The sequence below is a fragment of the Lepidochelys olivacea genome, assembly GCF_965140295.1.
Source record: "Lepidochelys olivacea isolate rLepOli2 genome assembly, chromosome: 6".
NCBI lineage: Eukaryota > Metazoa > Chordata > Testudines > Cheloniidae > Lepidochelys > Lepidochelys olivacea.
This window is the reverse complement of record NC_140416.1, coordinates 30,693,432-30,710,327: the sequence shown is the minus strand read 5'-3', so window position 1 is coordinate 30,710,327 and position 16,896 is coordinate 30,693,432. Positions and strand designations below refer to the sequence as shown.

The following is a 16,896-nucleotide window of genomic DNA, read 5'->3' as shown; positions in this document are numbered from 1 at the left end:
AACTATGGATATGCCTTTACTGCAGTCACCCCTGTCCCCCTTTTCTTCACACATCCATCAACCTCTCAAGTTCAGTAGTGCATAGAAACTTGAGGTATATTTACACTGCAAATTAAGGCAATTTGCAGTGCAGGCAGGCATACCTACAGTAGCTTTAAGCTAGTGACCATGGCTAATAATAGCACTGAAGCCACATGACTCCTGATCATCAACCAGAGTATGTACCTGGAGGGCTAGTACAGGCCAGCTAGCTCTTGCTGCCATATCCTCACTATAACTTGCACCAGCTAGATGAAAGCTAATGTGGGTATGTCTATCAGTGCTGCAATTAAACAATGTTTAGTATAGATGTGCCCTAGGGGTAGCTGGAGGTGTGGATTAGAGCCTGGGCTCCACTTTCACTCAGACTCGTAACTTACCCACTTTGCAGTGATGATGCAAGATAAATTGCATTATATTTCACCTATACCTCAGACACTCACCTGGAAGCCAGTTTTGCTGTGTATTGATCATAGAATCATAGGGTTAGAAGGGACTGTAAAGGTCATCTAGTCTAGCCCCATGCCAATATGCAGGATTTGTTACAGCTAAACCATCCAAGACAGATGGCTCTTCAGCCTCCTTTTGAAAACCTCCAGTGAAGAAGCTTCCACAACCTCCCTAGGCAGTCTGTTCCATTGTCCTACAGTTCTTACAGTTAGGAAGTTTTTCTTGAGATTCAACCTAAATCTGCTATGTTGTAGTTTGAACCCACTGCCTCTTGTCCTGCCCTCTGTGGCAAGAGAGCGCAACTTTTCTCCATCTTTTTTATGGCAGCCCTTCAAGTAATTGAAGACTGCTATCATGTCCCCCCTTACTCTCCTCCCTTACAAACTAAACATACCTAGTTCCTTACTTCATGTTGTATTTCAAGATTTGTGGGAAGGTGTTATATGTGAAATTTCTTTATCTCCTTATATGTACTAGATTTCTGGTTTGTGGGTTTAGAATTTAGTATTTTTAATATAACTATAATTTAGTTACTAAATAGAGTTTCTTTAATATTGTTCATTACTTTCAATTCTACAGTTAAACAATTAGAAAAAGAGAAAGGAGAAAACCTAAATTTCACTAAAATGTCCAGAGAGCCCTGTAGGGAAGAGTGCGCTCTGGATAAGAGTGAGGGAACAGTTTATTAGTAGCTCAGACCAACAACTTCTTTACAGAGCTATCCAGTGTTCAGATGCTGGCAATTCTGAATGCACAAAGCCCAACATAAGCAGCTGGGTTCTGTTTCTGTTAGGGTATGTCTACACTGCAATATAAACCCAGAGCCTAAGCCCCCTTCCGTTTACACACAAATCATGCTAACCCAGGGTGTGGTCCCAGGATCTCATGGGGTGAAGGGCCTGAGTAAAACCAGGATACAGGGTACAAGTTCCATTGCTTTGCAGCATAGATGCAGTCACCCTGGATGTGTCCTCTGAGAGTTTGTCAAAAGTATCCCACAATCCCATGGGCTGACTTCCTTTATCCTCTGGACAGTCAAGTTTTCCCATTCTGCACCATGAACAAAGGGCTAGAGCAGCTACATTTTGGGGCAGTGCTAGGAAGTCTGGGATATGGGTGGTTGGACATGGTTTTGGACAATGCAATGTAGATGCTGGAGCCCCAGGTTGAGACCCAGGGTTCAACAATTCCTAACCTAGGGTTACAAATGGGTTAACAAAATCAAAGCTTGCTAACTCCAGTTCTACTCACCCGGCAGACTCAGATTATTTCCAAGTACTTTTTTAGACACTCTAATAATTAGTCTACTATAGCCTTAATGTATGTAATAAGCCACTGGGCCCATCAGACATAAAGATCATTCACTGAGCCAAGATGAAGATTTATCAAAGACATTGTTCAGTCTTGAAAACCTTTTCTGGGAGCTTGGAGAGGAGGGGGGAATAAATTTTCTTCTGAGCTTGAATTATCAGACATTTTTCTTTCTCAAATCTTGATGACTGAATCCTTAGCACTTGTGTGTGTTTGATTAGTTTAAATTCTAAAATAACTGTCTTTACTATTTTGAGAAAAAATAAATTAGTTTAGCTAATAGTTGCAAGTATGTGGGATGTCTTGAATGCTGAACATTTCACAAACGTTTTGAGCACATTAATGTGTTTCAGGTGTACAGTTCACAATAATTTTTAAAATAACCCTTTCAATTTTCCTTAACTCTCAATATGAATAAAAATGTTTTAATGGAAGGGAAAAATAAGGGGAAATGGATAGTTCCTGGGATACAAATACTTCCCTGCAGGGCTGAAAACCCAAAAGAGTTGTGGTAGAGTATGAGCTATTAAATGGAACTGACTTTAACTTTTTCACACTGAATGAAGTATAAAACAGACAGCCTAAATGGTGAAATTAATAAAGCAGATAGATTATTAAAACTGAATTTTAAAACTAAGGTATAAATAGAATTAAAACATTTTTGAATTACTTATCTCAATAACATCTCTTAAACCAGGGTACCTAAAATCTAATGCAAATATAATACTCTTATCTGCATCCTTGATGATGTGTACCAGATTTGTGTTGGGCTATGGTGAATAACTCTAACATTTTAGGTTTTTCTTTTTAAACAGAGCCTCCCCCACAAAAAAGAAATCACGTTTTTAAAACCACATTGAAAGTGCTGACATGGCATCCTTGACCCAGAACATTGCACCTCTTTTAAATCTCCTGTCTTCACTTATATTATTTAATTGTGGTCCTATACAGTGGTAAACAAATGTATACTATTTAGCAGTACAGGAAGTTTTTCTTTCCTTCTTTTGTCTTAGTACTTACTTCATTCTAATGTATGGTAACAATTTATATAAAATAAAAATAACTATTTTAATAAGGATTGTGAGGGAACTGTGGTGTGGAAAGTGGCTAGGTGAAGGTGGCTACAGCAGTATTTTTAATTGGGAGCATGTAATTACCATGCTCCCTCTCCCCACAAAACCCCTCCACAACTATCTGTAAATGGGGCAAGCCAAAAAGAATGATTTTACTTAGTTGTATTTTTTAATAGGCTGCACACCAGAAATAATAATAGGCTTAAATCTGCAGTTCATTGCACACACCAAATTCCAGTTGACCACAGTGGGAGTTATGTATACAAAAGGGCTATGGTATCTGGCTGCACAGAAGAGCAGCATCAATAAACTAGTGAGTTTATGGAGGTGAGGGGAATCAGTCAGGGATCAGATTTACATTTCAAGCTTCAAAGGGGATAGTATGCTGCAGATAAGTTAAAAAGTGGGGTAATACCTAGGGTAGTGCTAATGTTTTAACGTAAATTTTTGCATGATATTTTATTTTCATGATAGCATTTAAAGAAAATATAAAACCAGTGAATCCACTTTGCTTCATGGCACCTGCATATACAAGGTGGCTTGGATGATGCATTGATATGCCACCCTGGTGCACTTCAGGAAGTACTCAAGCCATTCTGGTGAAATGGAGATGCCTGTAAACATGGAATACTAGACACTGCAGTACTGATGTCATGAAACACCATAATGATTCATTTGGAGACATTAACGTGCATGTTTCAATGCTGTTACTGCCCATTGACAACTTGAGACTGGTTTTGCGTATTATGCTTAACATGCATTGACAGCTTATGCTGAAGCAGCGCTGGAGCGGAGGAATGTGAATACTTCACTATACATAGAGCCATTCAAGGGATAATATAGTCTGATGAAATCAGTGGACTGTTATCATTAGAACCTGACCTAAAGAAGCTTGTCTCTCTCACCAACAGAAGTTGGTCCAAAGATATTACGTCACCCATCTTGTCTCCAACATGGTTAAAATAACACTGCAAACATCAATAGAACTGGAAGAATAACTAGCAAAGATTATACACCAATATTTTTAATTTCATTAAGTTTACAGATGTTCAATTTCTCTTCCAGATCCCTAACCAAAGTAAACATGAAAAAAAAATTTGAAAAGCTGTCTTAAAAATGCAAGAAATAAAACCTGACTATTTGAATGGTTGTAATCAAAAAGGCTCCATCAAATGCAATAGGTAATAGAAAGATATACAATATGAATAGCTGTTTTTCTAACATTAACTCGGCTGTTTGAAAATTACACCATATAAAAAACCTGTTCTCCATGTTGTGAACTGATGATTGTCAACATTTTATTTCAACAAACAAAACTTTATAGAGTTCAAGACAATGACCTTTATGCGACAACTGCTCCTACTCTGGGATGCATGTGGTGAGGGATTGGTGTAATGTATCATTTTCCAGTTTGAGCCACCAGACATGCTACAAAGGTTCAAATCCTAGGCTCTTGAAGCGACAATTTTTACTGAGTCCGTACTCAGGAAACACTCCCAGTGATTCAATGAGAGTTTTTGCCTGAGTAAGGCCTTTATGATCTGGCCTTAAGTGTTTAGTTATTCTGTCAATAATGAGTGAAGTCTTTTCTGTTCTTGCTGGTGCCTCAGTTCTTTGAAAAAACCAGCACAAAGAGTGATTCCAGCAGACACTTTAGGAGTGAAGGAGAGCAGCTTTCAGGTATTGCTTCCCAGTAATCCCACACAAAGAGTGGGGCATGATTTGAAAATGTTTTGTTTGAAGATGCACTCTGAGGTGGTGACCTAAAAGAATAAATTGAAACCAAAAAACCCAAATGACTTTCTAAACTAAAGGACCAAGAAAGTGAAAGATGATTTGGTTTTCCTGATAACCAGCAAAGGGGAAGAACAGTGAACCCATAAAAAAGATGCCAAAGGTCGTTAGGGCCAATGTCCATGCCAGTTCCATTATTTAATAAAAGAAATGCAGCATCACTTGTTGAAGCAGAGATCTGTTATGAACTGTGCTATGGATGGGTAATTATTTATGTTGGATTGCTATGGTACTTCTTGGCATAACCAAAAACCTGTACCTTCCTGAAATGGAAGCTGTTAAGGTGAACTGGGAAGGGCTAGGACAGAAACATTTATAACATTGAAAAAGTTACTTGTATGCAAAATTTCAAGATTTCACAGCGTCCCTCGCCCTTCCCATCAGCTCACAAAGTGCAGGTTAAGAAATTGGATGAGTGTCACAGTGTGTCCAAGTAGCTTTACAGCACTAGAAACGGGAAAAGACTTTGAAAGATGCCTGAATGCACAAGAAAAACGCTTAGAAATTCTCCTAAGACCAGGAAAATACAGCTACAGCCTCCCTCTGCTACACTAATCTTTGCATTAGTGCAGAAGCCTATCTAGCTTCTTATACAAGTTTCTACCATGCAGTGCCACAACATGGATGGCATAATGGAAGTCAATGTGAATTTCTACACTGATTTCAAGGACAGCAGGATCAGAGCCAAAATGGACTGTCATATCCAGCACTTTGAATATTCATCTAACTCTTCTATAGTTATGGAATGCTGTGGATGTGCTGTGTGCTATTTTAAACATCCCTACTAATCCCTTTTATCCCTGTTATTCATAACCACACTTGTTCTTATATGGCAAAAGGCACCATGCCTCATTCTGAAGGCATGGCAAGTCTTAAGTCTTTTTGTTTTAAAACCTGAAAATGACTTTTTAAATTTTGTACAACGCAATTTAACTTATTGAATCAGAATTCAGGATCTGAGTAAAATTTCCTTTGATCTGAAAACTTTCTTAATAGGCAAGAAGCCTTTTTTTGTTCCTGTCTAGATAACTCCAAAATTGCTGAACTAATTTTTAAGAAACTCCATTAACCCCCTTTTACCTTAAAAAAACACAGAACAAAATACTCCTGGGCAGTAATCATGAGAAATTTTGGACCAAAATCTGAAAACTAGAAGTTTATGAATGACTGAGAATAGCGATTTAAAAAGGAAGTATCATACCAATTTGAATTTGCATATAGAACATCACAACTGATGATTATATATGTACATTATGGTTGAAAAAAATTGTCTCTGTGCAGGGGGCCAGCACAAAGGCCGATGCATTTAAGTCCTAGGTGAGCCCAAAAACAGCCTAAATGGAACTTGAATGATGCATAGGCCATTGTGCTGGCCCTCTGCACAAGGGTGAAATTCATCTTATCTCATACATCTCACTGGTATATACCATTCCAACAGAAATGTTTATATATTTAAATTTAATAAACAATATATATATATTTCCATTTGCTTAAAAAGTTAGTTTTTTCTTTTCTCTTTTTTCCCCATGATTAATTACAATGTGTTAGCTTTGGGTTTGGGAACGATACAGTACTGTACCGCATACCTTTCTCTACTCAAAATTAGATTAGACATATCCAACAAATCCTGTGATTGATGTGCCGGACCATTACTTAATACTCCATCATAGTGGCAGATTGCTGAAGTTGAAGTAGAACTGTACAGTAAATGTATAATGACCTACTTTTCATAATGTAGAGCAGGCGCCTCTTTTGCAAGACCAGAAAATGCTTTGATTTCTATTTGCAGGCAGAAGAAAGAGCACTTGTTGAATTACAGATAATTGCTCCTTCTATCAAAGAAACGTTGTAAGGATTGTGAACCATGTGCTCTAATGGAATGGTGTAAGGAGAAAAAAAGAAGTAGTTTTTATATGTGAGTGCAGCTCTGGGTGAGCTTTTTCATCTGTACTTAAAGAGAAATCAGTGTGTTGTGATTATTACTATGATCAAGATATGTGTCTTCTAATATCAACATTTCCCCCTCTAATTCTCAGCTGATGGAGATTGAACTAACCGTGTCCAGGGTTATAGTGGAAGAGGGTAATGGCCTACATGGTAGGGGTAATTAATGTATAAGCATCCTTGGGTGAAACTCTCAGTAGAAATTGTTGAAGATACTGTACAGTAGCCATGTTCAGAGAGTTCTTAAGCAGCGCTGTGTGGGTTATAGCTAAGCTTGGAAGGATTAGATTGTTCTTGATAAATGTTGGTAAGCGGCAATTTTACCATACACACACAAACCAAAGAAATATTTTCATCAATAATAACTGAAATTTACAGAAAGGCAAAGTAAGAAAAATGCTATTTGAAAATTTATCAGTGTTTGAATTAAGGACATTAATTTTGACATGCGATTTTCACAATTTGCGTTTTAACTTTTTGAATCTCAATGTCTACTGTAATTAAATAATTATTGTCTAACCCCCACCCCCATAATTTCCTGCAACTGTGAAAATGTAGAGTTGTATGACACCTTAAAGAAAAACAGAAAGGCAAGATAGCTGCTTTTGTGGATGGGACAGAAATTCTTTTGTGAGACTTCTGCAAGAGGGTGATGCTATGTGTTGTTTATTTCCACCCCCTTGGAGGAAACAAGAATTGTGTACATTTGGTAAATAAACAAATTGCCCTGCATCACTGATTTCTGTTCCAAACAGGAAACTGACCTGAATTCTTCTACCACTCAGCAAAGCCACAACACTACATTATATCTGAGACACAGATGCGGTGTCAAACTTACACTGCTGCTACCCATGTGTACCTGTCCAATGGAGAAACAGGACTTCAGTTTCTGAAGGTGTTTGTTAATTTGGTATTTTTCATGAACACAAGACTCAGACACGAACAAAACTAAAAATTATTAGTAAAGTTATAATTAACTTAGAATTGTGAAAAGTAAAGGATGTGTCTAATAAAGCACTAGTCAAAGCCATGTGTGAATATCATTCAAACTAACCCCTCATCTATTACAGAGATGTCAGTAGTGACTCCATAGGTAAGGTTACAATGAGATTTGCACTTAAGCAGGGCTAAAATCCCTCTTTCACACTTTAATGATTGAAAGTCTCCAAATTTGGCACAATAACTCTCTAGAGCAGTGGTTCCCAAACTTGTTCCGCTGCTTGTGCAGGGAAAGACTGTGGCGGGCTGGGCCGGTTTGTTTATCTACTGCGTCCGCAGGTTTGGCCGATTGCGGCTCCCAGTGGCCACGGTTCGCTGCTCCAGGCCAAGGGGAGCTGCTGGAAGCGGCGGCCAGTATGCCAGCCCTGAGCCTCTCCCACACCCAAACCCCTCATCCCCATCCCAGAGCCTGCACCCCCAGCCCAGAGCCCTCATCCCCTCCTACACCTCAACCACCCGCCCCAGCCCAGAGCCCCCTCCACACCATGAACCCCTCATTCCTGGCTCCACCCCACAGCCCTCACCTCCGCACCCTAAACCTCTGCCCCAGCTCTGAGCCCCCCCCCCCCCAAACCGCTCATCCCCAGCTCTGTTGCGTTGTGGGCATCAACCATTTCATTCAACTGGGTCTCCAGAAAAAGAGCTTGAAAACCACAGTTCTAGATAATACTTAGCCCTGCTATGAGATCAGGGCACTAGGTTAAATGACCTCTCGAGGTCCCTTCCAGTCTTATGATTATTTCCATTTTAAGGATGGGGAAGTGAGGCACAAAGAGACTAGATGACTTACCCAAGGTTATACAAAAAGTCTGCAGCAGAAAAGTGAACTGAACCCGAATCCCAGGCTTGTACTGTCATGAAAGAACCACAGGTGCCTTGTCTCCACTAGGCTTTTACAAGGGGATAGTTAACATGCGTCAGTTACAGCACTGTAAAAAACCACTTTTTTTTGGTAGAGAAATAGCTCTTAGACTAGAGTCTCTGTGAGGAAGGATATTTTTTTACAGCCAGGGAGCTAGTATAGGTCAACACTATACCACTGTCTGTGATTGACCTTGCCTAGTCTACCTCATGAGAAAATTTAGGAAAATTTTACAGGTTTGAAGGGCAGAGAAAGGGTATAATGAGGGGTTTGAAGGAGAATCTCATTAAACTTGGAAGGTGTGTGGGGAGCAGCAGGAGGGTCTAGAGGTGACCTGATGAAATTAATAAGCAGCAGGTTTAAAACAAACAAGAGGAAATACTTCATACCATGCACAGTCCACCTGTGGAACTCATTGCCAGGGGATGTTGTGAAGGCCAACAAATATAACTGGGCTCAAAAAAAGAACTAGGCAAGTTCCTAGCAGATCAGTCCAGCAGCAGCTAATAGCCAGGATGGGCAGGGATGCAACCTCATGCTCCCAGCATCCGTTAGTCCTCTAACCTCCGACTGCTGGAGGCTGGGACTGGAGGACCAGCGATGGCTGAGTGAACAGCAGGGGTTGCCAACCGCCCACGATGCCCGGGAGTCTCCAGGACCGAAAGACTGCCGTGTGATGAAATCTCCAGGATCAGTCCAATCAAAATTGGCAACCGGAGTAACAGCCCTGTTCATTCCCGCTGAAGCACCGGGCAGCGGCCACTGTGGGCAGACCGGACACCAGGCTGGACAGGCCGCTGGCCCGAGCCAGCACCGCCGGGCTCCTGAGGGAACAGGGGTCCAGGGGCAGAGGGAGCGGAGCCCCGTGCACCGGGCTGGGAGCGGGAAGGACGAGCCGTTGGGCGGGAAAGGAAAGCGCCAGAGGACGGCGCGTGAGACAACAAGGGCGGGGCGACGCCGTGAGACCTGCGCCCCCTCCCCCGCCCAGAGCCGGCCCGCCTCCGACAGGCAGCAACATCACGTCATCCCATCCGCTCAGAGCGCACGCGCAGCATTGCGGTTGCTCTCTTCCCCCGCCCGCTCAGGAACAGCTGGGGGCCGTACCCACAATGCCGTGCGGCGCTGCCCGCTCCGCTCCGTCATGGAGGCAGCGGCCGCCGCCGCCGCTGGAACAGCTGGAGCAGCCCGGGCGATGGCCGCCTCCCCCCGGGCGCGCTGAGCCCCCCGCACCCCTCGGGCTCCAGCATGAGCGGAGGCGGCTCCTCGGCACCCGGCCGCTTCGCCGACTACTTCGTGATCTGCGGGCTGGACACCGAGACCGGGCTGGAGCCGGACGAGCTCTCGGGTGAGGGGCGCCGGGGAGGGGGCCTTTGTCCCCAGCGGTGCGCAGCCCCTGCGGGAGGGGCTGGCTCGCAGTTGGCCCCGTTCCCCCGGGAGAGGCGCTTCGCCGGGGGGGGGGGGTTGCTTGCCGTGGTTGTGGAGGGTGTTGCGGGCATTTGCGGTTGCCCTGGAGGATGCCCGGCTCCCGGTGGGGATAAAGCGCGGGGCCGCGGCTTGCTTCGTGCACACGCTGGATCGGGGGCATAGGGCGTCGGTAAAAGGTCCCTGGAAGCTGCTTTGTTGTGGCAGCAACAGGGCGCCCTGGCGCTGTAAGACCCCGAGTTGCGGCTGCTGGTCCTAGTAGGGGCCGCTGGGGGGGCTGAAATGCTCTGTCGCTCTCCCCTGGCGTAGGACGGAGGGTGGAGGAGGGTGCTGGCGGCAGCTCTGAACAGCTGGAGGGGAGGGCCGCACAGAAACGCCTATCGGGGCCCTTCTCCGGATTAACGGCCTTCTGGCCGCGCTCGTGCTTGGGGAGGTGTGTTTTGTTTCAGGCGATGTAAGCAGTTTAGAAACAACCTCTAAAAAGAGCTGGGCAGCGTAGGGGTGTCTTTCCAAGAAGAAACAACAAATAAAGCCAGGAGGAGCTTTCAAACCTAATGGAAATGTTACACGTATCAGTTATCATAACTAGGGTGCTGGTGAGTGTAGGAGTGCAGCAATTAGGCATGTTGGGATGGTACAATATGTCCCAAACACATTCATAATGGTCAGTACCTTACATCTTAAGGTCACTGTACATAGGAGATCACTATTCTGGTTTGAGGCCAGGGAATTAACAGGTTCAGTTAGGCATTGAAAATATTCTAGATAAGTACATCACTTTAAAAATTCTTCTGTACATGGCTACACTTTTTTGGAGCTTTTTATCTGTGCTTAAAACAAGGTTAATGCCCTTTTTAAAAGTAGGGTGTGTATACTTACATGAGTGGTGTTGTTATATCTCTACTGCGGCTGCTTCTGTCAATTGATGTGAGATTCCTGGAGGCTTTTAAAATAACGTTTTAAAATAAATTATTAAAATTATGTTTAGAGTTAAAAAAATCATATGCTGCCTTTTTAGAGAGAGATTAAATTATATTCTGCATGTTTGTATTATCTTGAGTTACAACAAAAGTTAAGAACAATAAAAATGTTAAGAGAACAGTTTTGTTATTTCTAAGATATTAGTTTATTTCCTTTAACTGGATTCAATAGTGTGTCTTAGAAGCTGTGTCATTCTTATCTGACACATGCATTTTTTTTGGCTTCTGGTTAGGAGGTGTGTCTTACAATATCATTACAATCTTCCTATGCTTATATTAAGTTTACAGGGCCAGATTCTGATATGTTTTTCTCTGGTTTAGCAGCACCTTGCTTCACAAGTAGTTCCATTCACTTCAGTTGGACTATTCATGGAGTAAGACCCTTTTCCGTCCAAACACTGTATCAGAATCTGGCATAACATCACTGAAGTCAGTGGAGTTATTCTGTATATACACTAGTATAGCTGAGCTCAGAATCTGGCCCACAATTTGCATTTTCTTGCTTCCTTAAATGTGTTTCATAATGTGTGGTGGGTGTTACTGTCTTAGTAATATTGACTGGAAATTCTTGACTTTTTTTTTTTATGTTCACTGTAGAGTGAAATTTGTATAGAGGAGTACTCATTCTATTGACTAAATTTACATCATTTTGGCTATGACTGAAACTTTTTCATATTAATCACTTTGGGCCAGATTTTTTCACCCTTACTCATGCAGAGTAACAACTTACTGTATAATGAGTCCTTTTCAATTTCAACAGGAATGACTGTAAAGTACATCAGTCTGAATGAGTGAGTAAGGATGGCACAATCTGGTACTTTAAAGTACATTATAAAATTTAGTTTTAAGGATATGAATAGTTAAATGTATTTGGGGTAAAAAGTTTGCTGCTTTAATAAAAGCTAGGAGTGAACAAGACTTGTATGCTGAAAATAGTGGATTCTTCCTAGTGTTATTTTTGTCACTCCTATTATTTTTTGCCTTGTCCTGAATTCCACAAATTGCTGCACAATAGTTCTTCCCTCCTTTGCATGTGAATAGCTCCTCCTCCCATAATAAATGTTACTTTGAGAAACTATCTAATATTTAGGAAACTGAAAGATTGTTGTATGATATTACCTTAATTTTATGTCTGAATTTGAAATAATAAAGACTGGAGTATGCTGTTTTGTACGTCCTTTTCTTGCTAAAGGAAATTTGTGGAAATATAGGCCCCGATCCTCCAGACTGTTCCGTGTGGGTGCCAGGTCTGCCTGCGTATAGTAACTTGCAGAATTGGGATCATATTTTGCTAGTGTGATATGCACTCTGTTCAAAGAGATTCTGTATTCCTTGAGGGGAAAAAAAAATGAGGATTTTGGAGCAAAGTGAACCAATTGAGAGGAAAAAACATTTGATATAACTTCACTGAATATAAATTTAACTGGAGTTTCAGTACAGTTGGATGAGTTTAGTGTAAGAAACTAGTATTAGTTATGCATGAAAATGTGTTGGCAGATGTTGCTTTTTAAGTCTTAAGCAGACTCTCTGAACAAACTAAGCTAAGATCCTGATCCAAAGCCCATTGAAGTAAATGGAAATGGCTCTTAAATGTTTTTTGCTTCCTGGAAGATTCATTTATTTGAATGAAAGGAGCATTATGTAGCTTTTCCTCTTCCTTCTGTATTTAAAAAATCCATTCTGTATTCTTGAACTGTTGAAGCAATTTGCTTAATAAGTGGCCATTGTTGGAACTGAGGCATTGGCACTACCGTTGCTGTGTGCGGTGGAGGGGGAAGCAGGATTCTTAAAATAAAGCAAAGCTAAACACAAACGATCCCTTGATTGGCACACACTGAGATTCCCTTCAGGGCTTTTCTGCATCAGGTCTGCCTTGAGCAAAGCCCCCAAATGATGTCATAGTAACTTTAAACTTGCTTCAGGAAATTGACAATGGCTGCCAGAACCCCTAGGGATGCTGTAAGCATATTTTGTTATAGCCAAGCTAATGAAATCTGATACTTCAGGTGTTTCACAATAATATTGATCATATAGCATTTTGTTGGAGTTTTGTAAATAAACTATAAACTCACAAACAGTTCGATTTTCTTTCTGATTATTTTTGCTTAAAAGGTGGCTTCTGTTTCCACTTTCCTCTATCTACATAAAAAGTTTACTAAATGTCATAACATTTTACAAAACTTTATGATTGGCATTTACGCTCAGAGTGGTTTAAGGATAATATATTCTCTACCTCCAAGTTACTTTTTTTGATCCAGAAATTTATACAGCATGGTTATTTGGACTTCAGTGAAGTAATGAAAACTGTTCTTACTGGATGTCTTGGTGACAAGCAGCTAGAAAGTTTTTATTTGCTAGTAATTGATCGAGTCATACTGTCATACCTTAAAAACTCTCCCTGGGGTGGTTGGAGTGGGGAACAAGTGAGGGAGTGAGATGTGTTTCCATGGGTTCTGTAGAATCCCCGGAAGACTGTGGTAGAATTTTTGTAGTTCAGCAAGTCTGTATTACAAACATTTTTACTTAATAGATGAAATAATGAAGTGCATCTATTACTAAGGGCTAGTTTACACTGGCAGCGCTTTTATGTTGCTTGTAAAGGCACCTCCACGAGGGGTGTGGCTCCCAGCACTGGTGTACTGTCTACATTGGCGCTTCACAGCGCTGAAACTTGCTGCGCTCAGGGGTGTGTTTTTTCACACCCCATGAGCGAGAAAGTTGCAGCGCTGTAACGTGCCAATGTAGACAAGCCCTAAGACAAATCTATATTTATAGTGTAACTTACTGTTGCAGCAGTATGGATAGGATTTCTGAATTTAGGTCTCATGTCTGCATCTTGTAAATGTAATGAGAAATGTGTAGTGCCTCTTATTTTTCAATCAGAGCTATAAATGGGTTTTTCAAAAATAGTCTGAAAACTGGGGCAAAAAACAAACTAGTTTCATCATAAAATTATTAAGTTTGTGGCAGTAGTGTATTTTATATTCTTTTACACTAAAGACGTGTATTTTTGTTCTAATTCTTAACTCAGTTTTATTAACAAAATCCTATGGACAGCATTTGTTTACTATATAGTTAAAAACAAAGAATGAATCAGTTTATTGTGTTGCTTAGGTGCAAGATGAGTTGGGGAAATAAGAAACTCACCACTATAGAATGTGAAATTGCAGTTTCACAAATCTGATCATCAGTTTATAATCCAATATAGTCTATCACTTACAGAATTTGAGTGTACTTGGAAATAACTTCCATCTCATAATGACAAATAGGTAATGAATGTTTTTCCAAAATTACAGTGTACAATGGAGAAATGCTTAATGGAATGCAAATGTCTAAAATTAACTTGTGCTGTGAAGTAAAGATCCTGATGATTTTACAATAAACCAATAAAAAACAATAGTTGCTCTTTACTATGGTTTGGTTAAACATTTAACTGATGGCATATCTTAGGGATTGATCATGATAGTATTTAAATATTGCTCTGACCACATCACCTTCCTCTTTTAATCTTCACCTGGGCTCCCCATTTTCCACTGTGTCAAATTCAAGCTTCTTGTCCTCACCTTCGATGACTTTTAGCAACTCTGCCCCTCTCTACTTTATTTCCCCTTGTGTTATAGGATCTGATCTGCAAATCACTGAAGTCGATGGAAAGACTCCCACTGACTCTGGATGAAGGTCCATATTGTGTTATCCCTTTGCTCTGTCAAACAAGCCAGGCTTGAATGCCCGCTGTCAGCTTTCTCTGTTAACACCTCTGTACTTTCTTCCATGTTGCCGTGTTATATGTCGAACACCATCCCTGAATGGATGTGTAAGACCTCCTTCCAGAGCCTCCTCAAGACCCACTTATGCTTTGACCCCAAGAAATCATCTAACTAAGGATGGCTAGGTTTTGCAGCAGTCGGGGATAGCTGACTGTTGATTTTGGTTTAGGAAAAAACAACCTCAACTTTCAGATGTATTGGAACCATCAAGTTGAGCAATAAATAACCTGTGTAGTTTGACCTTATTTTTGTAACTCTTTTCTTCTCCCTTCTCCACACTTTTTTGTATCTTGTTTGTAATTGGAGTGTAATTTGTGTAGGAGAAGGACTGTGCCAACTCAGGTGTTAATACAACACCTAGCACAATGAGGCCTTGATACTGATTAGGGCTCCTGGACCCCTACCATACATAATAAATGCTTTTATAGTATTGATGCATGAAATCAGAAAGGAAAATAACTAGAATTGGAACAAGTGAAATGACTTACAAATTATGCAGGCTCAATTGCTGTCCTCCCCTGTGTGACACTGTATGTGTTAGCAAGGTAATGGGAAAATAGTGGTCTAAATTAATCCTAATAAAACTCCATTGACTTCAGTGGAGCTACACCTATATGAGTTTGGCCTATTGTTTCTAGAACCAGAAGTGTTTCTCTTGAGCAATAATGTAGCAATATTGTTTCCCCTCTGTCTCTTTACATTTGGAGGCTCTATTCCTGGCTCCTTCAGTCTTCCAATACACCTGTATTTTTTTTGTTTCTTAGCATTAAGTTTAGAATAGAAGATGATCTTCACATAGTCCCTGGTTTTAGGGTTTTTTCCTCACACAGAACTTCCCTTTTCCTTTTAAGAGGTTTTTAAGTATTATTCAAATAAACTGAAGTACTTGAAGGACTTGTCAGATAAGTCAAGTGATAAATTGCTCATTGTATTAGAGCATCAGAAATATAATTTTCCTTCTTTTTGGTGGCTAATAGAATAATACTGTTGCCAGCAATTGTTTGAATGATGTTGGGCATGACTTTTACACACTAGGAAACTGTTGTAGCCTTTATCTTATTAAAAGGGTATGAGGAAGGTATTTTTTTCTTTTTAATTCTTTAACTAGAAAGTTTGAGGAGGAAAACATTGTAATGCTTAACTTTGATTAATGCTTTCCCTCTTAACTACTGACATTTTCCTTTTGTTTTGTATTTTCTTCCTCTGTGGATGAAGGATGAGCTTGTGATTAAGATACAGGATTGGGAGTCAGACCTGAGGCCTCTTCCTGTAATAGACTTCTGCAGCACACTGTTTACATTTACTCATTGAATAAATAAATGTTCCTTTATCTGTAAGGTGGGGCTAATATGTATCCCTTTTGGCAAAGATGAATGTGTTGGTGAGAGGTGCTGGCTTGACTTCCCCAGAGATTGAAGTAGTGTTGCCTTTTTTTGGGAATAACAGCAGTGCTGGCTTCCCACACTGCCCTGACAGTGTGCCTCTATTCTGACACGAGGATTAATTCTAAAGACGAAAGGGTATTTTGATCTCCTTGGCTTTGCTAACAAAGGTGCTGATTCTGTTATGGGGGCCTGTCTAGTAGTAGGACTTGAACTGAGGCCACTCTCTCTGAACAGGCATCAGATGATAACTTTAGGCTGCATTTGAACTGGCTTCTGTGGAAAGCTCTAGGTCTCATTAGCAGTTCCTCTTCCTCCCTCCAATCTTCCTTTCCCCAAGAAGCCTGAGTTGCTTTCTGTGTTTTAGAGTGCCAAAGAGATCTTTTGTGTCATTGGGAACGGAGGCAGACGTGCTGTGGTAGCTGATATACAGAATAAAGAATGGGAGATCTGATGTAAGGAAAAGCAGCTGTACTCCATTAATAGCATTTGGAGCTACAATTTATTAAGCTGTTTCTATAATACCAAACTTTTGATTGTCATGTCTGTGTTGTAGGTTAAATTACAAGTTGTGTCTTCCAAAATCTCCATTATAGAAAATGAATGACTTCTTTTCCCCCAGTACATTTTTAAAAATCCCTGTGTTAGGTGTTCAACTTCTTTGTAAAGGAAGGAGCATGCTCCATAACAAGGTGCTGGGAGTCAGGGTTTCTAGGTTCTCTTCCAAGTGCTGCAGTGGACTCATGATTTATTTATTTTTAAATTAATATTTTAAAAGTCTAGTTTCTGGAGCCTACTTTAAATAGCATGTCATATCATACTCCCCTTCTCTCTACCCTTGCTCCCCTTCCTCCCCCACCAATGTATGAAACA

At 40.8% G+C, this 16,896-nt stretch overlaps 1 protein-coding gene across 4 annotated transcripts in view; it reads left to right on the top strand.

Annotated features, from left to right (window-relative positions):
* Window positions 1-9,582: 9,582 nt before the first annotated feature.
* Window positions 9,583-16,896, top strand: part of DENND5A (DENN domain containing 5A) — a 119,827-nt gene continuing 112,513 nt past the window's right edge. For all 4 annotated transcript variants that reach the window (XM_084632703.1, XM_084632701.1, XM_084632702.1 and 1 more), the window contains exon 1: window positions 9,583-9,817. In XM_084632703.1, coding sequence (XP_084488829.1) covers window positions 9,718-9,817 — 100 coding nt within the window. In that variant the 5' untranslated portion in view covers window positions 9,583-9,717. The remainder of the gene's footprint in view (window positions 9,818-16,896) is intronic.